This window comes from Zasmidium cellare, assembly GCF_010093935.1.
Source record: "Zasmidium cellare ATCC 36951 unplaced genomic scaffold M409scaffold_8, whole genome shotgun sequence".
Classification (NCBI taxonomy): domain Eukaryota; kingdom Fungi; phylum Ascomycota; class Dothideomycetes; order Mycosphaerellales; family Mycosphaerellaceae; genus Zasmidium; species Zasmidium cellare.
In genome coordinates, this window is record NW_022986952.1 from 735,939 (window position 1) to 759,524 (window position 23,586).

At 53.3% G+C, this 23,586-nt stretch overlaps 7 protein-coding genes across 7 annotated transcripts; 6 read left to right on the forward strand and 1 right to left on the reverse strand.

The window, feature by feature from the left end:
• Positions 1–9: 9 nt before the first annotated feature.
• On the reverse strand, positions 10–678 carry M409DRAFT_51970 (uncharacterized protein; the record flags this gene model as incomplete). Its single annotated transcript, XM_033811952.1, has 1 exon — positions 10–678. The coding sequence occupies one exon, from the start codon at positions 676–678 to the stop codon at positions 10–12; it is 669 nt and encodes a 222-aa protein (XP_033671117.1).
• A 959-nt stretch (positions 679–1,637) lies between these two features.
• M409DRAFT_64559 (uncharacterized protein) lies at positions 1,638–3,326 on the forward strand (the record flags this gene model as incomplete). Its single annotated transcript, XM_033816133.1, has 3 exons — positions 1,638–1,667; positions 1,759–2,658; positions 2,712–3,326. The coding sequence occupies 3 exons, from the start codon at positions 1,638–1,640 to the stop codon at positions 3,324–3,326; spliced, it is 1,545 nt and encodes a 514-aa protein (XP_033671118.1).
• A 4,849-nt stretch (positions 3,327–8,175) lies between these two features.
• On the forward strand, positions 8,176–9,114 carry M409DRAFT_64562 (uncharacterized protein; the record flags this gene model as incomplete). The annotated part of the gene is made up of 1 exon (XM_033816134.1): positions 8,176–9,114. One exon carries the CDS (start codon positions 8,176–8,178, stop codon positions 9,112–9,114), a length of 939 nt encoding a protein of 312 aa, XP_033671119.1.
• A 265-nt stretch (positions 9,115–9,379) lies between these two features.
• Positions 9,380–12,190, forward strand: M409DRAFT_19833 (uncharacterized protein; the record flags this gene model as incomplete). Its single annotated transcript, XM_033805111.1, has 7 exons — positions 9,380–9,461; positions 9,518–10,280; positions 10,337–10,450; positions 10,667–10,884; positions 10,939–11,078; positions 11,219–11,282; positions 11,337–12,190. The coding sequence occupies 7 exons, from the start codon at positions 9,380–9,382 to the stop codon at positions 12,188–12,190; spliced, it is 2,235 nt and encodes a 744-aa protein (XP_033671120.1).
• A 623-nt stretch (positions 12,191–12,813) lies between these two features.
• Positions 12,814–14,791, forward strand: M409DRAFT_19834 (uncharacterized protein; the record flags this gene model as incomplete). The annotated part of the gene is made up of 4 exons (XM_033805112.1): positions 12,814–13,006; positions 13,066–14,397; positions 14,454–14,502; positions 14,566–14,791. 4 exons carry the CDS (start codon positions 12,814–12,816, stop codon positions 14,789–14,791), a joined length of 1,800 nt encoding a protein of 599 aa, XP_033671121.1.
• A 202-nt stretch (positions 14,792–14,993) lies between these two features.
• M409DRAFT_19835 (uncharacterized protein) lies at positions 14,994–16,861 on the forward strand (the record flags this gene model as incomplete). The annotated part of the gene is made up of 3 exons (XM_033805113.1): positions 14,994–15,090; positions 15,151–16,440; positions 16,500–16,861. 3 exons carry the CDS (start codon positions 14,994–14,996, stop codon positions 16,859–16,861), a joined length of 1,749 nt encoding a protein of 582 aa, XP_033671122.1.
• Positions 16,862–18,314: 1,453 nt separating this feature from the next.
• Positions 18,315–22,112, forward strand: M409DRAFT_51976 (uncharacterized protein; the record flags this gene model as incomplete). The annotated part of the gene is made up of 3 exons (XM_033811953.1): positions 18,315–20,246; positions 20,297–20,781; positions 20,852–22,112. 3 exons carry the CDS (start codon positions 18,315–18,317, stop codon positions 22,110–22,112), a joined length of 3,678 nt encoding a protein of 1,225 aa, XP_033671123.1.
• Between the last annotated feature and the right edge of the window lie 1,474 nt (positions 22,113–23,586).

A 23,586-nucleotide genomic window follows, 5' to 3' on the forward strand; every position in this document is an offset into this window, starting at 1 on the left:
ACCAGTCAACTACTGCTGCTGCGTAGTAGTTCCGGAATCACGGTTCACAGTGACGACCCACTTCAGACCCTGGCGACCGATGACTCCAGCAGCGAACGGGGAGGTCGAGACAGTCTGAGACATGTCTCCTGGGCCAGTGATATCGCGCAACGCATTCTGCGCTGCCTGCTTTGCTGAAGCCTCGCTTTCGAACGAGTCGATGATTTGCACGTCTTTGACTGGCAGTGCGTCACGATTTGGGCCAGTCGGGCCGGCAGCAAGAGCTTCATTGGCGATCTTAGCCTTGGTGACATTCCAGACGGGACTAGGTAGCTTGGCAGCGAGATCCGGCTTCGTCTTTGGAATGAGTTCGATTCGTCGTTTCTTGTTTGCGTCGCCGTAGATGGGCGACTCGATGTGCTGGAAGGCGACAGGTTGGTCGTTGACTTTGAGGTCCTCGAGCATCGACCGGCCGTGCTGGCATTCGTCCCCAAAGTTGTGCCAGACTTGGGCATAAACGGCCTCGAGGTCCTTGTATGGGCCAGAGACTGAGACGTCATGCAAGTGTGGTGTCGCTGTCTTCAAGTAGTAGATTGTACCTGGTTCGGTGCTGCCAGAGGATGTAGCTTCTTCTTGACCGGCCAACCGCATGAGGTCGGCCAAGTTCATTCGCATTGTCGTTCTTTCTCCGGATGCCATGGCTGTATCTGTGGATGGGATGGGTTGGATTTGAGGTTTGCGATTGCTGCATCTCGCTCTGACGGTGGGAGCAGGAGGTTTTTATATCCCTTTCCATTGAATGTCTCCTCATCGAGATACTTGCCATATGTGTCCGTGCCCGAGAGCGTTGCCAGCATGTCTCCAGCAGCAACAGGCAGCTGGGCAGCCATCTCGAATCTTGCAGAACTCTAAGAAACGCGTCGACGCGACGAGCCAATTGAACATAACTTTGATGGAAGTCAATCGCATTTTGGAGGTCGGAAACCCTCCCTTGATCGGAGTGGGCATTGAAGGAGATCCCCACAGACCTGATGTGATGAACGATCGTGAGAGAGGGCCTGACGGCTTGGATCATCGCCGAGCGCAGGAGATGACGTTCGGATTCGACTCGGACCACGACTCCATGAGGGCGTCTTCAACATTTCCAACCGCCAAGGCAAGGCCTCATACGAAGAACGCAGGCGCCGTCAGCAGACCGAGATGGTTAGCTGCTCGCCAATGGCCTTCTAATCCAATGCCCATTGTGGTAGACTGGGGCGCAGCGTGCTTATTATAGACGACGGCTGGCGGCGCGAAGACCTTGTTGGCTCCAAAGTCTTGCTTCAAATTCTTGTCTCGTCCCAGATCAGAGCAGGCGGACAACCAGAACGACTTTTTGAGCTTTTGGAGATACCGTGTTGACAAGAGAGACAATATTGTGGCTGGGACGACATCGAGAGAAGGACAAGGAGGTCGAGACGGCCGCCACCAACCCATCATCATCATCGCTTCGCCCCACGTTTCAAACACGAGCTGCTTCGTGCAGAGAGCTAGCTGACACCTGAACGCGTTCAACTTTCTTCTCCTGACCGTCTTTTAACAAAGAATCTCTCCTTCGATATCCTCCACTCTTCGCAACAACACGATCACCAGGAAATACGACTTAGTACCGCGGGACCATGGACGCTGTCAAAGATTTGGTCAACAAGGTGAGTGTTGGGACGACATTGATGGACTTTTCCTCACAACGCCTTGCAAACACCGCCCTTCGCAACTTCCTTCTCTCTGACACTCTTCTAGGCCGCCAGCGCTCTCAACCTCGGCGGCAACCAAGACACCGAAGCACCTGCCCAACCACCCAGCGATGCCGAATTTCAAGAGCTCAAGGAGAAATATGAGAAGGCCGGCCAGGGACAGGTCCTCAGCTTCTGGGACGACCTTGGCCCTCAAGAGAAGGGCACACTATACCAGCAGTTGCAGCCAATCGATCCAGAGCACATCAACAAGATCACCGACCGTGCTCTGAACCCACCAAAGACAGAAAACGAGAGCGAAGCGCCCACGCTGGAGCCGCTGCCAGATTCCGCAACCACCTCCACCATTGACAGTGACGAGGCCAACCTGCACAAATGGAACGAAGTGGGCTTGAAGTACATTGCGGACAACCAGGTCGGCGTGGTGCTCATGGCTGGCGGCCAAGGCACTCGGCTTGGTAGCTCTGCGCCCAAGGGTTGCTACAACATCGGCCTTGACAGCCAGAAGTCTTTGTTCCAGCTCCAAGCCGAGCGCATCCTCAAGCTACAGCACCTCGCCAGCAACCTGCACAAGAAAGAGGATGTGGTCATTCCGTGGTACATCATGACTTCGGGCCCTACCCGCAAGCCCACGCAGCAATTCTTCGAAGAGCACCAGTACTTTGGTCTCAACCGCAACAACGTCATCTTCTTTGAGCAAGGTGTTCTACCGTGTATCAGCATGGACGGAAAGATTCTCCTGGAGAGTAAGGGCAAGGTCGCTGTTGCACCAGATGGCAACGGAGGGTTGTACGCTGCCTTGGTTGGCTCTGGCATTGTGCAGGACATGGAGAAGCGTGGTGTGAAGCACATCCATGCCTACTGCGTCGACAACTGTCTCGTACGAGTTGCTGACCCTACTTTCATTGGCTTCAGTGCTGAGCAGGATGTCTCAATCGCGACCAAGGTGAGAAAGCATCTCATAACCATGACGATCACAAGCTAACAAGACTACCACAGGTCGTCCGAAAGCGCAATGCCAAGGAGAGCGTAGGTCTCATCCTGCAGAAGAATGGCAAGCCCGACGTCGTCGAGTACTCTGAGATCTCCACGGAACTGGCAGAGGCCAAGGATCCAAAGGACAACAACCTCCTCAAATTCCGTGCGGCAAATATCGTGAACCACTACTACAGCTTCGAGTTCTTGCGATCGATACCTGAGTGGTCACATCGCCTGCCACACCACATCGCCAAGAAGAAGATTCCTACCGTGGACGAGAAGGGTAACGCATTCAAGCCGGAGAAGCCCAACGGCATCAAGCTCGAACAATTCGTCTTCGACTGCTTCCCGTTCCTGTCTATGGACAAGTTCGCCTGCATGGAGGTGAAGCGTGAGGACGAGTTCTCGCCACTGAAGAACGCTCCAGGAACAGGCGAGGATGACCCAGAGACTTCGAAGCAAGACATTCTGCAGCAGGGAAAGCGATTCGTGGAAGCGGCTGGCGCCACAGTTACCAGTGAGCGCACAGACGCGGGTGTGGAAGTATCGCCGCTCATCTCGTACGCTGGAGAGGGTCTCGACTTCCTCAAGGGCCGTGAGATCAAGGCGCCGGCAGTCATCGAGAAGAAGGATTGATTGGTTTTATGACGTTGCACGAGATGATTGGCGTTCGATGCATCAGGAATGAGGATTCAGGTTGGATTTCCAAAGGCAGCATCTACAGATGACATTATGTGCTAGACACGACGATAGAAACGAAACCATGTTGGCCGTGCTTGAGGCACGAGGAAATTCAGCAGATCGATACTTGCATGATTGCAGTCCGTTTTGGGCTCGTTGAATGAAACGAGCAGGGGCAGCTGTGAGTGAGTTGATGTGTGAGATACTGACCCCTGCAGAGCCTCTAAACAACGACGCCGCCATCTCTCGGACACTTTTCGAGCCATCATGTGGTCGTCTTGGACGCTTCATTTGCCCCTGAGCTGTCGAAAGGTCATCTTCTGCGTCTGGTCCTCGGCATGGAAAAGCAGAGTTGGCGTGGACTGAGTGCTGCCGTCGGTAACAGCCACCTCGCAGGCGTTTCATTCGCCAGCCGTTCGCCCCAGGAACCCCTGCTGCTGCAGCTCAAGGTGCCACTGGGCTCGTCGTTCCTCTAGCGCGGGGCGTGGGCCGCAAGTCTTTGTCCACATTTGCAGCACTCGACCACTTTCACTCCATCCCAAGCCATTCTTTGCTTTTTCACGTTTGCCATCTTCGGTTCGAGGGCAGAGGAGTGAGGACGGAGTGCAGGAAGTGTGACGCGCTGCGAGGTTTCTGAAGGTACGCCCGTTTGCCGTCAACGTGCCCGCGTGCTCTTATCGGCGCGTTATCGGGTCGCTGCGTGGTTGTTTGAGCATTCGCGCGGCTATCCGACACGGGAGCGCATTGATGGCGATGAAGCGCAGAGAGTCGACGGCTGCTAACTGTCGCGCAGGCTGAAGATTATTGGTATTACGAGGTATGCGCCTTCCCTCCAGAACATTCACCGCCGTCCACCAGCGACGTTCCGATCCCCTCACCCACCCCATGAAAATCTTTGTTGCGGCGCCCTTGTGCGACAACCACGCGACTCAACCATGACGCCCGCACACACTTGGACGTCGGCGCATCGCACTTACACCATACAAGTATCTGACAAGGGCAATCTGCAGTTATTCGAGGGAGAAAGCAGGATGTCGTCTCTTTCGCGCCGAGCCTGCTACAAGTGCGGCAATGTTGGACACTACGCCGAGGTCTGCTCCAGCAGTGAGCGCTTGTGCTATAACTGCAAGCAACCGGGTAAGATGAAGAGCTGGGAGCGGATACAGGCAGGAACTGACCGCTATTTGAAGGTCATGAGAGCAACAACTGCCCACACCCACGGACGACTGAGAGTATGTTTGTTACAACACACATTGGAAGAGGACGTACACTGACAATGGATCCAGCTAAGCAGTGCTACCACTGTCAAGGACTCGGCCACGTCCAGGCTGACTGCCCAACGCTCCGTTTGAGCGGTGGTGCTCAGGGTGGACGCTGCTACTCGTGCGGTCAGGCAGGCCATCTTGCGGTATGTGTCGAGAGTGTACGATCGAAGGCCATGTACTGACTTCTCCCAGCGCAACTGCCCAACCCCCAACGCTGCGCCAGTTGGTCGTGGTGCCGGCGGTCCTCCAGCTCGAGGTGGCTACGGCGGCGGGTTCCGCGGTGGCTTTGCTGGCAACCGGGCGGCGACTTGCTACAAGTGCGGCGGTCCTAACCACTTTGCTCGCGACTGCCAGGCTCAGGCCATGAAGTGCTATGCTTGCGGCAAGCTTGGTCATATCAGCCGCGACTGCACGGCTCCTAACGGTGGCCCGTTGAACAGCGCTGGCAAGACTTGCTACCGTGAGTACTGAAAGATGGGATGTGCAATGATCACGACTGACTGCTTTCCTAGGCTGTGGTGAGGCCGGTCACATCAGCCGTGACTGCCCACAATCCACTGAGGCAAACGGCGTTGTGAATGGCGAAGCAGCCCCTGTTGCTGGCCTTCCGTCGGATCCTGTTGCGGCGCCCATTGCGCCAGCTCAGGCCGTCGCCTAACTTCTTAACCCACACTAAGCACGCTTCAGCTGGCCGCGAGGCGATGCTCAATACTTTTGACTTCTGGCCGACCCCGTTTCTTTCCGGTTGCATTTCCAGCATCAACCTCGATCGAGCGTTCGAATGATCTCACGACCACGACACGTGCAAAAGTTTCCTTTACGACCATCACGACCCAGCATATACCTTATACCCAGGCGGAGCGAAGGCAAGAAGATGGAAGCCGTTGACGGTAGCCCTTGTTGATGTTTTCTTCGAGGCGGGGCGGTACCAAGGAGGAAGGTAGGCAAGCAAAGAATTGGGAGGCGGAGGCGGAGAGTGGAGCGAGCTCGGTGTGTCGATGTGAGAGCTCAAGGACGGTGGATTGAATTTCCCCCAAAAACCCAGGACCGATTTGTGTTTGTGGGCGCGGTAGGGCACAAGTTGCGAGATAACAACTCGCCGAGAAAAGCATTGTCACTGGACTTGGATTTGACAGGTGCACGTTGCGTTCTTTTTCTTCATTCTCTTCGTTCAAACCCTTGTGCGCGTATGCTCTCGAAGACAGGCTCGTACCTTGTAAGTGATCCCCAAGAATCGCCGTTGCTCCAAGCCGCTCACGCCTTGCAAAGCGCAGTAGAACAAGGGAATCTGCTTCAACGGTTGGAGGCGTTTTCCATCCTCCATGTCTCCATGCGCCTTCTCGACATCAATGTTGGCTCTTCCATACTAGACACGATAGCCGCCCGCCGTTCTGCTCGCCCTCGAAGCTCACTCCATGCCACTGACTATAGCTTCACTGCCCTTTCAGCACTCGAGGCTTGGTGGGATATCTGGCCAAAGATTATCACGAGGTTCCTCTCCATGCCTAACAGACAGGAACTTCGTGCTTTTGGATCGTTGGCGGCTTCGGCGTCCACCCGCTCGGCTTCTCCCGCCAAGACCCATCGCTCTTGCCATACCAACCCGTACGCGTGCACCTTGGGAAGGAAGCTGCAGGTTGGTGCCTTCCACCGCGACGATGAGGCCACAATGGCTCTTCGCACTCGAATTTCGTTCCTCTTCATCTCCCGCTGAATCATCACCCACATCCCTTCGTTCATCCTATCCTCAGCAGCTACAGGCAGCCTGTACCAGCATCACCACCTCATTCATCCGCTCTCCTCTACAGTACCCTCACCAGCAAGATGCCTGCGTCTGTGGCCAGCGGCGAAGAGGACGAGCAGGAGATCCAGAGCTTCCATGTGGACGTGGACGAACTCCAGAATTATGGCATCAACGCAGCAGACATAGCCAAGCTCAAGGGCTTTGGCCTGCACACCGTCGGCGTGAGTGCCATGTCTCCCTCGTACAAGACTGCCGGCTGTGCCACTGACCAGACGCCTAGCTCGTCATGGCCACGCACTCCAAGAAGATGCTCAACATCAAGGGCTTCTCCGATATCAAGGTGGAGAAGGTCAAAGAAGCCGCGAGGAAAGCAACGGTACGTTTGACTCCAGTCATCTTCTCGTCGACACCAACTAACACACCTCCAAGCCTACTGGCCAGGGAGGCATGATCACCTGCACTGAGCTTCTTCAGCAACGTCGAACATGCTTCAAGATCGGCACCGGTAGCGACAACTGGAACAAGATCCTGCACGGCGGCTTCGAGTCTCGTAGTGTCAGCGAGGTCTACGGCGAGTTCAGGTGCGGCAAGACCCAGCTCTTCCACACGATGTCGGTCGTTGCCCAGCTGCCGAAGGAAGACGGTGGTGCATCTGGCAAAGTGGTCGTCATTGGTGAGTGGACCTCAATTCTCCTGAGACCTCGACGTGCATGCTGACACGCTACAGACACCGAAGGAACGTTCCGTCCAGAGAGACTCATTTCCATCGCTGAGCGCTTCAAGCTGGATCCAGAGACCGTCATCGATAACGTCCTGTACCAGCGTGCCAGGAACAGCGAGCACCAGCACGAGATTCTCTGCAACTTGGCGGAGGACCTTGCCACCGGCCAGTATCGCCTCATCATGGTCGACAGCATTCTCAATCTGTTCCGTGGCGATTACCTCGGACGTGCAGAGCTGAACGAGCGCCAGCAGAAGCTCGGCGTACACCTTCGCAAGCTTGCAGAGGTCGCAGACGTATGTATATCTCGAGGTCGAGCCTTGATGTCCGAGCTGACCACCTCGTAGGAGTTCAATATCGCTGTTGTTATGTCCAACCAAGTTCAGTCTGACCCAGGTGCCGCTATGTTCGCTGGCATGGATGGCCGCAAGCCGGTCGGCGGCCACGTCATCGCACACGCTTCGACAACTCGAGTGCTGCTCAGAAAGGGCCGTGGCGATGAGCGTGTTGCAAAGATCATGGATTCGCCGGGTAATTGACACCATCTAAGGCATTGACAACCCTTGCTGATCCCGAGTCCAGACTGTCCCGAGGCGGAAGCGACGTACATCATCACCAACGGCGGCATCAACGATGCTGACAAGGCCTGATGAATCTCACCACGATACCCTGTGCATCTGCTTGTACATTTGCTGCTTTATGTTCATGTTGCGTGGAGGGTCTACACCAAATGTTGCTCAGATCTGTGTGTTAGCTTGCTGGCGAGGTGTTTGGGAGGATGAGATGATGCATATGATACCCCTGATGGCTGCATGACTTTACGAAGATGTATTTTTACCGACTTTATGATATTACGATGAGATGAACGAGTTTGCAGTGAATAGCAAAAGGCTTCTATAACTTGGTTCCAGTTCACAGGCTCGTGTTCCCCAAGCATGTGCTCCTGCCAGGATTTAGTTCGCGCTATACCCGAAGAAGCTAGTGCAAATTTAGCGAGATCTGCATCTGCTTTACGTTTGATGAATTTCTCGAAGCTCATGTCTTCTTCTGCATGTACTATTCCCACGCACCACCATGGCTCCCGTAACAGCCGCAAAGACGCCATGGACAGTCCACGACTTTCTCGTCTTGCCTCTACGAATACCTGCGCAAAAGTCCTTGCCAAGAGAGGCAACCCACTACCTCTACCTTCGAGCCAACGCTCCCAAAGTACCCACTGAGAAAACGCCTCGAGAAGTCTTCGCTGTAAACGTCCCGATCGATACAACAGAGCTGCACATCCGCAGTCTTTTCGCAAATCAACTGGGCGGCGCACGAATAGAAAGCGTTGCCTTCGAGGGTGCCAGAGTCGGGAAGGGTATTAGCGCGCCTGTTGCGCCGGCCAAGCAGGGAAAGAAGAGGAAGCGAGGGATCGAGGGTATTGACGAGGATGGCGCAGTAGAAGAAGTTGGATTGCTGCCAGATGTGTGGGATCGGGAATTACATCGAAGTGGAGGCACAGCCGTCATTACGTTCGTGGACAAGCCAAGCGCAGATCTTGCGTTGAAAGAGGCGAAGAAGGCTATCAAGAATAAGACTGAGATAAAATGGGCAGCGGGAATAGGAAACAAACTCCCACCGTTGGGCTCGGCGAGGTACCTGACGCATCACAGAATGCGTTACCCCGACCACTTGACACTGCAAGCCAGCGTGGATGCATTCATGGGAGCATTCGCGGCACAAGAAGATGCGAGAACGAAGATGCTTGCACGGCAAAGAGCAGAGCCAGACGAGGATGGATTCATCACAGTCACACGTGGTGGTAGGGTCGGACCTGCGAGGGAAGAGGCAGCCAAGGCGAAGGAAGAGGAGCTCAAGAAGAGGGAGAAGGATCGCATCAAGGCGGACTTTTACAGATTCCAGGTCCGGGAGCAGAAGAAGGAGCAGGCGAAGGATCTTGTCAAGGCGTTTGAAGAGGATAAGAGGAAGGTTGAAGAGATGAAGAGGCGGAGAGGGAGGATACGGCCTGAGTAGTGAGTGCTGTTGGCCATGCGGTTTTGCTACAATACCCGAATTTGATCTACTATCCCCAACGTTTTGCCAGTGGCTGAGGTCTCACGCTCCCTTTCAACGGCTTGGACAACAAAGACTCTCGAGAGCGATTGTCGGATGCGGAGTTTTTCTTCTTTCAGAACAAACTTCTTTGTTGGCTTCACGTAGTCCAGCATGGACGGTTTACCCTTTCGATTTTATTTTGACACAGCACAGCATCCACCAAGCATCGGCGCAAGAACTAAACATGGCAGCAGCCGAAGACATCTGGGTCGAATTGGAACTGGAGGGGTTCAATCGCGTACGCCCGAAAATAAAGGGAAAGAAGCGTAGGTGTACTCGAATCGCAACGGAAGCACTCGCTGACATGACTGGAAACTTATAGCTGTCGTGAAATTTCGGAATTATTTCAACAACGATCTGCCAGCGGCCGACCGCGCGAGACTCGTGACATTGATGCCTCAATATGCGCAGATCCAGGCCGCTCAGCAACAGCGCGAAGACCAGCCTCTGGCAATTCCGCAGGATCAGGCTACCCTTGCCGAGCTGACCGCCTTTGAAACTGCTGCTGCCCCGCGCCAGGCTGCCATGAGAAGCGATTTGCAATGTATCCTAGACATTATTACCTTTGGAGAGCAATACTTCCTCCACCAGGAAGGCGTGGACTTCCTGAACGAGCGGAGGCAAGAGCTGGAAAATGAACTCCAGCAGTTCGACCAGCAAGCTGCCAGGCCCCTTGCCAACCTGCAGCAGAGACTCGCAGATGAAGCGAATAGAGGAGCTGGACCAGTCAACGACGGCGTAGCCCCAGGAGGCGCCAGTGATGCCCAAGAAGGAGCGACAGAGCGCCCAGCAGCCGATGCAGCTGCTCAAGATCCCCTTAACGCGGAGGTAGATGCATTGCTCGAGAACGCCTATCAGGAAGAGCGCGCGATATTTGAAAGGGAGAGGAATCGGCGTCATCGACTAGGCCAGCTGAACGAAGGCTGGTGGAGAGCTGAGTATCTTGGTGAAGGCGCCTATGGCTCAGCTTACTCTTGGGTGAAGCAAAACGAGCATGGTATGATCATCGATAGACTGGCGACGAAGGATTCCCGGGCAGAGGAAGGTGTCCGCCGCTGGGACCGAACTGGACTGATCCTTATGGAGTGAGTTCTCTAATCGTCCTTTGCTAGTTCACTCGGAGACTGACGGATTCACCAAGGGTCTTCGCTATGATGCGTCTGCGGCCTCTCAGGGGCTCGGAGTCGATTGTACGCATTCGCAACTGGCGGATCAGCTGGCCTGAGCGGTTGTGTCGAATTTACATGGAATACTGGTAAGTCCCCTGTCACGTTAGTGGAGAGGAAGGTGTAAACGTCTCCTTGTTTGGCGAACATACTGTGACGACTGCAAGAGTCTCGAGATGGCTTGGTCGGACTCTGTTTCTCGGGGAGCGCTGGCCTAGAGCCGATACTCTCCTTTCCTTTCCTTCCCACTACTTTGGCTGCTTGAACGTGGCGATGTGGCACAAAAACTGATCTTTGGTGTATAGTCCATTCAACAGTATGCAACATGTGTTGAGCGAACATTATCGTACGGGTTATGGTACGGCGCTTTACCGACGCATACGATTCATACCTGAGCCATTCGTGTGGTTCTTCTTCGAGACTCTCGCCAAAGCGGGCATTCTGATGGAACGAGGAGATCTGGAAAAGCGCGGTAACGGGTACTGGCAGCTCATCAACCATAGAGACGTGAAGCACAGGAATAGTAAGGTCATCCTACTATCAAACAGTGAACAGTGTCATTAACGTGTTCACCCAGTATTCCTCGGCCTCAATGACACAGATACCTTCAAGGGCTATCACATGCCGAAGCTTGGAGACTTTGGGCTCTGCGTCATGAGTGACGATGGAGTCCGCAGTGAAGAGGTCGCCACCTTCGGATATCGCTTTCACGCTCCGGTAGGTCATTTAGAGACGTTCTTGATCGCGCGTTCCTTCGCACGGTATCTGCTCATGATACAGAGATGCGAGCCTCCAGCAGTCTGTTGGCGAGAACATTGAGAAGCTTCATACTATTGCAGGGGCTAACGGCATCACAGGAAGCTCGCGCTGATCAGCTGGAAGGTGCTACGGGCGAGTCATGGCTTACAGCGGCGACCAACGGTAAGCGCCCAGCTTTCAGATATGGAACGATCACAACTAACCTTGATGTTATAGTGTGGGAGATTGCGCTCTCTGTCTATAGCCTCATGATAGGCGATGAGTACCTTGACGATCTCATTGGCAGCGAGGATCGGCGCGAACGCATTCGCGTCCACTACAGAACGCACCGTGTACCACGGCCGTTCGATGCAGAAGAGATGAAGCACTATAGCGAGGACCTACGGACCCTAGTCATGGACTGCTTGAAGTATCTGCCCAATACTCGCCCTACGTTCGACGACGTATTGAAGAGGTTGAGTCGTCGAACTGGATACGGCTCACAAGACGGAGCCCGCGGTCTTCGCCACGCCCCTGCCAACGACCCTCAATTCGCGAGATATGGGTTGTTGCTGAAGCGGGAGGGATGGCCGATGCGCAGCATGCTGGCAGCCGAGCCGCGGAATCCTCCACCTCCTGGAGGCCCTCCCAGGCCGCCACGGCGAAAGCCCAAGCCCAAGGATGGCGACGGCAGCGACGCGGATAGTGACGATAGCCTTGGCGGCCAGGGCCGGATGTATTTCGATCCCGCACGTCTGACACCAGCTGCGCCTCCGCCAAACCAGCCTCCTCCAGATCAACCTCCTCCAAATCAGCGTCCACCAAATGAGCCTCCTCCAAATCAGCCTCCTCCAAATGAGCCCCAACAAGCTGAACGGCCACAACCTGAATTCACACCAATTCAACGCCCACCAAATAGACGCCCGACTTCATCATCATTTGATATCGACTTCGTGAACGATCGAAGGTGGCCTACGCACCAGAGCCAGCCGCCGCCGCCGCCGCCGCCCGGGAGCAATGGGAGGAAACGAGGATTTGGCATTGGGGATCTCCTGAACCCAGAGGCTACCCCCTCGAAGAGAAAGCGGTAGTTCGAGGACGAAAGGATTGTTGCTCGAATTTCTGGGCTTGATGTCATCTGGATTTCGCTTCTTGGTTGGTGTTTACCCCTTTTTTGACTTTGTGGAAAGTCTTATTTTCAGCCTTACTTCCAAGTTCACTTTCATGTTTAGTTCTTCCATTACTTGTTCCATCACTTGCTCCCTCCTTCTCTATATTACTCTCTACATTATTTCTCAAATTACCTCGCAGCTTACTTCTCAGATTACTTCTTATATCACTTGCTCCATTACTTACTCCCTTACTTGCTCTGTCACTTTCTGTACTACTATTCACATCACTTCTTAAATCGTACCACTCTACACATCACTTCTGACTTGGATTTAACGCTAGCTCTGCTGCTTACCCTGTTCCTTTGTCTAGCCATGACTCCTGGCTTTGATCTCGCTCGTCATTCGCGGCATCGAAACAGAATACGCCCTTTCACGTTAGCAGACGGGAGCGACTGAGAACAAAGAAGCCTGCCTCCAAATGCGGCGACATGTTTGGTTTTTCGGACAATGAAGAGCGTTGCTGACCGCCTCTCTGCTCGTTTCCTCCTGCTATCAACTTTTCAGGACCATTTTGGAAGGCTCATTCTCCCTGTATCGAAACCATGGCTGAAGCTTCTGACGAGCCGCCTCCGCCTCCGCCTGGATCTCCACCTCCACCTCCCCCTCCGGATTTGCCTCCCCCTCCCCCTCCGCCTGAGTCTCCCCCTCCCCCTCCGCCTACGCCTCCTCCGCCTCCAGCTCCAAAACTCTTCGCCTTTGGGAGTGAATGTTTTGAGGATGGCAATTCAGCGCAAGGTATGTACAGTGCTCTACCGCATTTCATCGCACATTCCTCGAATACTAATCTGCTTTAGAATGCATTGACTTCGTGCTGCCGGCGGAACTGGAAGAGCTCCGAACATCGCACGGGAAGACTTATCAGTCAGTCGTGAAGCACTACCATAAATTCGACGAGTTTCAGCGCATCATAGACAAGAGATCTAGTGCGGTCGAAACAAGCGAGGTCGCCATTCAGACACCGGGTATCAGGCGGAACGACCAGATCAAAGAACTTGATAGTCAACATGACAACCTGGGGCACATCTACAAGTCTCTAGAAAATCAGCGCGTTGCGGTTGAATGGATTAGAGGACTCTTTGTCGAGAAGATCACACGTCCTACAGTGCTGGGCTTTCAACTCGGATCTCGGGCAAAGTCCCTGAAGAGTAGGATCGAGGATGCGAAGAATCGAAGAGATAGGAAGAAGTTGAACAGCCACCGGATCAGAAGGACGATGTTGGGGCGGAAGAGGTTACGTGCAGACGGCTGTCACCCTCGTCACTCTGAACTTCAAAAGAAGGCTGCCAAAGCCGCCGAAGTCATCCCAGATCTCCACGATGGCCGCAAGAATCCATTGGATGATCGGAACTCTAAACTAAGATGGTTCAATGTTCACAAATCAATCGGTTCCGGGTCGTGCGGGAAGGTATCCCTCCAGTTGGGCGTTGACAGCAACAACGTGATTCGTGACAGAGTGGTGAGAAAAGTCGTTACGATTATACCAGAAATGAGGAGATCACCGGCTTATTTTCGAGGCAACCTCAAGGTCGAGGTCCACGGCAATGGCTTCGGAGAAGGCGATGTCAGCGGCAATGTCACTGGCAAGATATGGCCGCTTGAGTGGGTCACGCAGACACTTGCGTGCAATGCCACGGATGCACAGTCTATTCTGCCTATACTTGGCGGATCGACATTTCCCGACGACGAGAAGAGTTTCACGATACACACCGCGTACGCCCCAGGCGATAACCTCCTAGATCTACGGAACCGAATGAAAGGACGATTACCAACGCCGTTTCTGCTCCTGTGTTTCAAGCAACTCGTCGACTCTGGCTTGATCCTGAAGCAGGGCAGTCTTTTGAAGGCGACTGCACGGGCGGAATGGGAACAAATCATCCACCAAGACTACAAACCAGATAACGTCTTTCTTAGTCTTCCTGACGAGGAATACTTTCCTATGTATCCACAACCGCAACTGTCGGATTTTGGGCTTGCGTCTCTGACGAAGGAGCATGACGAATTGAATCCCCATTACTGGGCGACGGGGAGTGTTGGTCATGGTTACAAGTCCCCAGAGCAATTCGCATTTGAAGACCCGCAAACCGGAACTCCCGTCGACGACTTTGAGATGTTGTGCCCATGCAATGGTAAGTCCATGAGCCATCAAAACTACAGTAAAGCCCGACTAATGCGTACAACAAAGTCTGGGGAATTGGCACCACCATGCTGGCGCTCATACATACTGCAGATAAGTAGGAACAACCGCTGTATGTCCCTGGTAAGGCAAATCGATTCTACATTACACAGCAGGACAGGGACCGTTATCCAGCAGCGCTCTGTGATCTCATTCACAATTGCATGAACTTCCAGCCATGGGATAGGCTGACGCTGGAGCATCTACAGGCGGAGATCGCGAAGCTCATAAACGAGGATGAGTATTGCAAGAAAGCGGCTGCTGGAGAGAATCCGCGTGACCGCAAGAATGAAATCTCGTGGAAGTCAGATGGGTACAAAACTGGAATGGCATTACCACCACGATGATGCCCAAAAGGGTGTCGTTCTTGACAGAAGGTAGACAGTAATGCAATGTGTTTGAGAAACAAAGAAGAATCCCTACAAATCCGGCTCCTTGTTTGGCTCTTCGGACAATGAAATCCATTGGATGAGTTTTTTGCTGTCTTCTATCTCAAACCACTGTCCTTTCCATCTACCTTGAAAATTTGGCTTGTGTATGCCAGGAAAGATGGCAGAACAGACCGAGGAAGAGCCCAAGAAAACATCGCCGCCCAAGTCGCTTCTGGACTTCGTCGGAGAAAAATTCCATGGGAGCTCGGCAGAGGGTCAGTCGACTCTGCTTGTATCGCATCACCACCGACTGGTCTCGCGCTGACACTGTCCAGGTTGCGTCAAATACGTTCTTCAAGCCGAGTTAGATGAGCTGGCAAAGCATCAGAAAACACATACGAAGTTCCTCGAGCAGGCCGAAAAGTACAATAACTGGCAGCGCATCCACGATGCCAAACTATCAACGGTGGGAGAAAGGGACCGGATTGTTCAGGATGAGAAGGCCGACGCCGGCAAGAGAATTCGGGAGATGGAGGCCCAGCAAGCTGAATTGGAATCTGCCCGTCTCAGTCTGGAGAATCAGCGTGTTGGGGCTGAGTGGATGAAAAGAAATTTTGGGGAAATCTTCAGGCGCGGCTCGGCGTTCGTCTTCCACATGGACGCCCGCGAGAAGCATCTCGAGCAAAAGGTCAAGGAGATGGAGCAGCGGCGAAATAAGAAGAGGCGGGCCACTGATCAGACGAAAAGACGCACGCCAGGTCGAAAGCAGAGGGCCAACACAATGGCTTCTAACGCTTTCCTGAAGGCGCGAGACGAGCTTGCTGTGCCAATGGCTCGCCGCATACCACGATTGAATCCTCAGCCCAAAACTATGTCTGATAAATCCAGTGGGATTACGTGGCACAATGCACGAAGAATATTTAAGAACGGCCCGAACGAGGGTGACCTTCATTTGGGAGTCGATAGTGACAACAAGATCGTCAAGCGTATAGTACAGAAGACTGTCGACGCAAGAGTGACATGGAGATTACCATGTATATTTCGTGGCGACTTGAATGGTAAGGGTTCTATTTACCCTTTGGAATGGCTCACACATTCGCTCGCAAGCAATGCCGACGGCGGCGCCCGCTCCATCCTGCCTGTACTGGGAACTGGCCATGTCAATCAAAGTCAGAAGAGCTACAGGATGTGCGTCCAGTATGCTGCGTGTCGCGACTTGAATGACGTGGCTTGGCGGTACGAGAGACGAGGGCAATCCATTCCCACACCGTTCTTATACTTCGTCTTCAAAAGCGTGGTGGATGCGTGCCTGATCATGAAGCAAGGAAGCAGCACGGCGAACTCGCCCGTGAAAGACTGGACAGAAGAGATTGTGCATCGCGATCTCAAGCCTGACAATGTCTTCCTTGACTTGCCCGATCCTGACCATTTTCCAATATACCCCCAGCCGAAGGTGGCGGATTTTGGTCTCGCGTTCTTGACGTCGGCGGAAGATCAGACTAATCCAGCCTACTGGGCGAATGCGGTCGGTACTAAGGGATATATGCCACCTGAGCAAATACCGTTCGAGGATCCACTGAATCGGAAAGCGGTGGATGATTTCAAGATCTTGTCGGACTGCAACGGTAAGTCACTTCGTATTGATCCGTCAAATATCAGACCTCAGAACTAACATCGTAGAAAGTATGGGGCATTGGAGCCATCATGCTGAAGCTTCTCGATCCAAAATTTAATATCGAAAGCAATCAGCCGACATATTGCCCGGGAAGAAGCTTTGGATACGTTGTGCCGGACCGCCTGCAAAACATCTATCCCCGGGATTTGTGCCTGCTGGTAGATGATTGCTTGTACCACGAACCTGAACATCGGGTGACGCTTGAGGTCCTTCAGCAGGAGATTGCTCGGCTCATCGAGCAGGATCTTTATATGAGGAATGCGAGTGCGGGCCAGCGGGATGTATGGAGAGACGGCCTGTATAAATTGTTGTACGCGGACGAGGATGGTTATTTGCTTGGGATGACATATGAGCCACCGCAGGGAAGTTAGTTGGGGCTGGTGGTTATTTTGACAGTCAGTCATTGAGGGGATTACCTCACCATTTGAAGTCCATAATTGAGACGTTTCTCGGCGTGGCATCTGACCTCAGACGTACGCCCCGCCTCACGGATGGACCTTCGAGCGGAAGACTCATAAAGTGCGCGTATAGGTAATTCAGCAATGACAATGATACCATCCCCAAATGTATAAATCTGGCCGTGCACTCTTGGAAGCTTCCGCTGTCTTGTCTCCATGCCAGACATGGGGATAGATGTGCAGCTCAAATTTCAGCTACTTTACAAGACTGTCCGACATCTCAGAAGTCTGCAATCTACTCGCAGGGTGTCGATCGATGAAGCGCGAAACGGTGTATGTAAGGAACCCAACTGCTAAAATGGTCTTCGACGAGTCTCTCCGATGAGAAGAGGCGGACCATGCTTCGTTCAGCGTCTTGCATCCTATTCTTTGCTCGCCAGATTTGGGGATATCACGTTCCCTCAATCTCACACTGGATAAGTTTTGCGGGCCCACGGAGCAGCCCTGAAGTCAAGAGTTGCGACCAGGATTTAAAGTGGCTGAACGACCACCAGGCCATGATCTCCGACTGTGACAACCATACCACGCTCTTCTCAGGCGTCTTCGTTATCGGTCCCTATTGCAGCAATGGAGCTATTAGCAACTCCGTTAGTCGGCACCATGACTCGAAAAGGCAGCAGAGGAAAGAGGCAAGGTCGCGCCTCCATAAGGAAGGGCCCAGCTGTGGCCGATCCAGAGCCATATATCCGTTTATAAACATCGTAACTGATCGTCAAGGACATCGTTCTCGGTCAGCTAGCATTTGAAATAGTTGAGGCTGATGCATGTAACGATTTATAGGGCAGGCCGTTCACTAAACGACGATTCATCTCCGACTTTAGAGACCTGCCCACGCCGTCAACCTGATTTCACGCTGTTAGTGTTGCCTGTAGCAGTGGGGATTTGTGGGCAAAGAGAAGGAACTTTTCGAAAACGATCCATCACAATCATGTCTACTTGGAGGGGGAAGGAGAGGTGAGGTCGGGGAATTACACTTTCCCGCTAATTATTTCGGTGCTAGCGCAAAGCTTGGCATGACGCCACGACGCGACTTCCAGAGATTCACGTGAATCTGCAGGTTGCTGCTAAGGCTAAGGCTACCCAAGGCAAAGCATCGTATTTCACTCACCACCGCCACCACAACCTCACCTCTCAATTTTCACAGCCCGCACTCGCGCGAGACCGAGTGCAACGCGCCGCACATAGATACATACACGCATCGCCCGCTGTCTTTGTTTGCCACGACTCGCGCCCGTCGCACGCCCCGTCGACTACCGTCCGCCGTGCAACCATGCGGCACTGAGCTTCGCCGTTGTGTCGAGCGCCCGGCTACCGTGCCAAGCCGTGAGGCCGCATATTTCTGCCCTGCCTGCGCGCCTCTCTCATCATGTCGACTCTTCCTGCCAACGCCACTCCGGAGGAGATCGAGGAGGAGCTAGGTTACTACGCAATCTGCATCAGCACCCTCGATCCAGACGCCGACGACTATCAGACCGACCTGGACAGGTATCAGGAGGTGACAGCAGACCTGGAGAGACGGCTCGCTGCCATGCAGTCCAATCCAGGGCCTTCCAATCCGGGCCACTTTGGTGTGGATGGTGCTGCCGACCAGCATTCAGATGGTGCTTCGTGGTGGCAAGTCGCTATGAACTCTCGCCCGGCCAGCAACCACAGCACTAGCAGCAGCGCTGCATCTGTAAATCATCACGGTCTTGGAGGTCCTTCTGGTCTGAGCGTGAATGGCAACAAGCGCACGCGGCCAGAGTCTTCCAACTTCGAAGATCACATGTCAAATAAGCGTTTGACACCAGAGCCGTCTCGCTCGACTCTGACATCACATGCTTCACATGATTCCCGCGGGCCAAGTGAGAGAGCGCAGATGCATCAGCGTGCCGCCGAAGCCGCTATCAGAAGACAAGCTGAACTTCAACAAGCAGACGCCGCCTTTGCTCGACAACTCAGCCAGTCCAACTCCTTTACTTCCTCTGGCACTCCAACATCATCCAGACCAAGCGTGCAGACCACTATCAATCACGACGGCACTTTCCACCGACGACCACCGACTGTTCATCCGTCACCTTCGCCACTGGCACAGCACCCGTCGCATTACGGGGGATCTTCCACACTTTCGCACAACAACAGCAACCACAATTTCATCAAGCCTGAGCCGTCTTCAGCTGGGAGTCAGCAGCAACTAGTGCGGCGGCCGCGTGAGCCGCCTCCAGTAGTCGACCTCACTGGTAGTGACAGTGAGGACGAACTCGAAGAGATAGCTCCAACACGCTTCACACCAAACAGCCGACCGGCACCACGAGCTCCCAACGGCTATTCACATGCAGGAATGAGGTCTTTGCACACTCCAACTCCAACGACTATGCAGCAACCCAACAACATGACTATGCCTGGCGCGTACCCGTCTGATCGCCCGCCACCAGGATTCCAGACCTTCGTCAATTCAGCACCAAATGGGGGTCGTGCTCAGAACGGCGGCCCCAGCTCTGCTGGCCATGTCTACAGGAGCCCCTTCCTAAACGACGCCATGTCTGGGATCCGAAACGCCTCAGCGACCCTTGGCAGTCAGATGCAAGAGCTCAGCAACTTGGTGTACGGCTCAAGCCGTTCACGTCCGCTCGATCTTGACGATGACGACGAACTCATCTACGGTGGTTCGCGTCAACTCGGCAATTACGCCGGAAACCAGGCACTGTACGACGATCGCTATGCGGCGTTGGCAAACTACGATCCTGCAAAGTCCAAAGCAGAGATCGAGGCGCTGCTAGAGAACATCAGACCTGATGAAGAGATGCCGGCTCATTTGAGGGTCACTACACCTCGAGACATGAACGTCCAGCTTCATAAGTACCAAGAACTGGGCTTAACTTGGTTGAAGAACTGCGAAGAGGGCTCTACGCGGGGAGGATGCCTAGCTGATGATATGGGTCTTGGAAAAACGATTCAAATGCTTTCGCTGATCGTGGAGAGGAAATCAGATGATCCGCTGTGCAAGACCACACTCATTATTGCACCTGTGGCCCTAATGCGGCAATGGAAGCAAGAGATTAGTACCAAGATCAAGCCGACTCGGAGATTGTCGGTCATCATTCACCACGGGCAGTCCAAGAAGAAGAGCTTCAGCGACCTCCAGACTTACGATGTGGTGTTGACGACCTATGGCAGTATTGCATCCGAGTTGAAGAAGCTGGAAGCGTTCCGCCGTCGCCAGGTCTCTGACCCCGATGCGCGCCCATATCCTCGCGAAAAGTGTGTCCTTCTGGACCCTAATGCGAATTGGTATCGTGTCGTATTGGACGAAGCCCAGGTATGTCAAGCTTCCACTGTCGAGAATAGTGCTCACTAACACTGGCTCAGTGCATCAAGAACAGGAATACTCAAACCGCCAAGGCAGCATGCTTGCTGAGGGCCAAATACCGATTCTGTCTCTCCGGCACCCCGCTACAGAACTCTATCGTAGAGTACTATTCACTCGTCAAATTTTTGCGCATCAAGCCATACTGCGAATGGGAGAAGTTCCGCATTGACATCGATACGCCCATCAAGTCGGCTCATGACGACATCAGGGCCAACGGTATGCAGAGACTGCAGGCTCTATGCAGAGCCATTATGCTCCGTCGCACGAAGAAGAGCACGTTCGAGGGCAAACCAATCCTGGTTCTTCCAGAGCGATCTACAACCGTCGACAATCCCGTTTTTGACGAGCATGAACGGGCCTTTTACTCCGCTCTCGAATCTCAAACACAACTCACGTTCAACAAGTACCTTCGCCGTGGACAAGTCGGCCAGCAGTATTCTGCTATACTTACTTTGCTCCTAAGGCTCAGACAGTGTTGTTGCCAGTACGTATAAAAAACCCCTTTCTAGCCCCTGAGACAGTTGCTGACAACCCTTTGGTCCTCATCTCATCAGAAATTTCGGGATGAATATCCAGACGGATCTGAACGAGGAGCAGATGCTCGACTTCGCGAGACAGCTCGATCCGGCTGTGGTCTCTCGGATCAAGGAAGCTGGTGGCAACTTTGAGTGCCCTGTATGCTACGACGTGACATCCAATCCCGCATTGATCATCCCCTGTGGACATGATACGTGCGCTGAATGCTTCAGTCGCATTGTTGACCCCGCCAACGCCATTCAGAATGGCGACGAGAACGCGGGCGCTCGTTGTCCGGAATGCCGGGGACCTATCGATGCCAAGCGCATTACAGACTTTCTCAGCTTCAAAAAGGTCCACATGCCCGAGTTGCTCACGCAAGAGGAGCGCGAGAGCTCAGAGGTCGTTGAGGAAGATTCCAGCGATTCGGATGAGAGCAGTAGCGAGGACGAAGACGAAGAAGAGTCCGCGGATCCTACGCTTGACGGCTTCATAGTCCCTGACGATGAAGACGACTACGAGCCCGAAGAGGACGATGAGCGGGAAGAAGGCGCTCCAGGTCCTTCGAAGAAGAGCAAGCAGTCGAAGTCTACGAGCAAGAAATCGAAGAAGGGCAAGGGCAAGAAGAAGTCCGTCACGCTCGCGGAGCTGAAGGCGAAAGCCAATCGCAACAAAGACGCGAAGAAGAAGTATCTCAAACGTCTGGAGAAAGGCTGGGTGAGCTCTGCAAAGATCGAGAAGACGATGGAAATCTTGAAGGACATTATGGATGACGAGGAAGGAGAGAAGGTCCTCATTTTCAGTCAGTGGACGTCGTTGCTCGACTTACTGGAAGTTCCCATCAGTAAGGAAGGATACGGTTACCGCCGTTACGACGGCAGCATGAGCGCAGCAGCACGTGGCGATGCTGTAGACGACTTCCGCAGCGAGCAGAAGAACGTTCGCATCATGCTAGTCTCACTGAAGGCTGGGAATGCGGGTCTCAACTTGAACATGGCCAGTCAAGTCATCATCCTCGATCCATTCTGGAACCCTTACGTCGAGGAGCAGGCCATTGATCGCGCCCACCGCCTAGGTCAGACTCGGCCAGTTACAGTTCACAGGATTCTGATCGAATCCACGGTGGAGGACAGGATTCTGGCTCTACAGGAGAAGAAACGGGCTCTCATCTCGGAAGCTCTTGACGAGCAGAAGGCGGGCGAAATTGGCCGCCTTGGTGTTCAAGAGCTTGCCTATCTCTTCGGCGTAACGCACGACCCAAGCGCCAGAATCGAGTATAGAGAGCGCCAGAGACGTTGAGGGACGAGAAGTACGACTTTCAGCCCAAGAACGACCGCCGGGTTACCCTCTTTCTTTCTTTCTTTTCTTTGGTGTATGGAGCGGAGAGGTACAAAAGGGATGATATGACACTACGGGCGGAGAGATTGCTTTTTTGTGGCGTTCTGGCTCTACGGAGAGATAGTGATACCCAGTACTAGGCAGATAAATAGCTCAATCGGTTTTGTTGGAATCCTATCCAATTAATCGCATTTCCTGTCGTCTTTTTGTGGAGCTTGAAGTCCAATGTCTCAAATCATAGCTAGCCCCCGAACTATGGCACATCTCATCATAATCATACTCTCATAATCTCATAGTCTCTCCGGAGGGATCCCCATCAAGTAGCCTTCCTCTCCTCCACTTGAACGGCCTCCGTGGCATCGAGCAGCGCCTTGGCTGCATGGACCCCCATCTTGACACGGGGATTGGCGCCGCGCTTGACGATCTCCTTGACCAGGTCGAGGGAAGCACCCTCGGCGATGAGAAACTTGGTGCTTCTCTGCGGCGTGGAGGAATCTATGGAAATATAGTGGGTAGAAGCTTGAACGCGCAGAAAGGGGGGCGAATGCAGGAATGCCCACCGGGGATAGCTTGGTTTTCTGTGGAATTATAATGGTCAGGGTCTCGGGTGGACAGGAAGAGGGGTTTGCGGTGCCTACGGAATGGGTGGCTACGCTTCTCGAGGCCGTACGTCTTCTCTGGTTCTTGTGTGGCTGGTGGTGGTTGTCGTTGGGGAGAAGTGGAAGAGGATGGGAGGGGAATACGTATGGGGCTAGCGCGGCGCTAAATTAGCGTCGATTGCATGTGATGATTGTAAAAATCTAGTATCTAGATATGCCTTCACTTTGTTCTTTACTTGACCTTTTACTTATCTCGTAGTAGTAAGGGTAGAAGTAAGGGCATAAGTAAAGCGAGAAGAGCGAGGAGTAAGGGTAGAAGTAAAGCGACTAGTAAAGCGAGAAGAGTAAGAAGTAAAGCGAAGAGTAAGGGTAGAAGTAAGGGTAGAAGTAAAGGAAGAAGTAAAGGAAGAAGTAAAGGAAGAAGTAAAGGAAGAAGTAAGGCGATAGGTAAAGGGGGAAGTAAAGTAAGAAGTAAGGCGACAAGTAAAGCGACAAGTAAATGGACAAGTAAGGCGACAAGTGAAGCGGGAAGGGCGAGGAGTAAAGTAAAGACTAAAGTAAGAAGTAAAGCGAGAAGTAAAGTAACAAGTAAAGCACCAAGTTAAGCACTAAGTAAAGATGTTCCAATCTTTCACATGCATCACATGCTTCAACGCTAATTTAGCGCCGCGTTACTCTCGCGCGCGCGGCGATCTACAAAATTTCGACCCCTTGCCATCCATCCCTCGCACCTCGACAAACACACACACATACACACAACCACCCACCTACCAAGCCCCACGGAACCGCCTGCAATTCCCCGAATTATAACGTTTACGATCCAATTTCTCCAATTC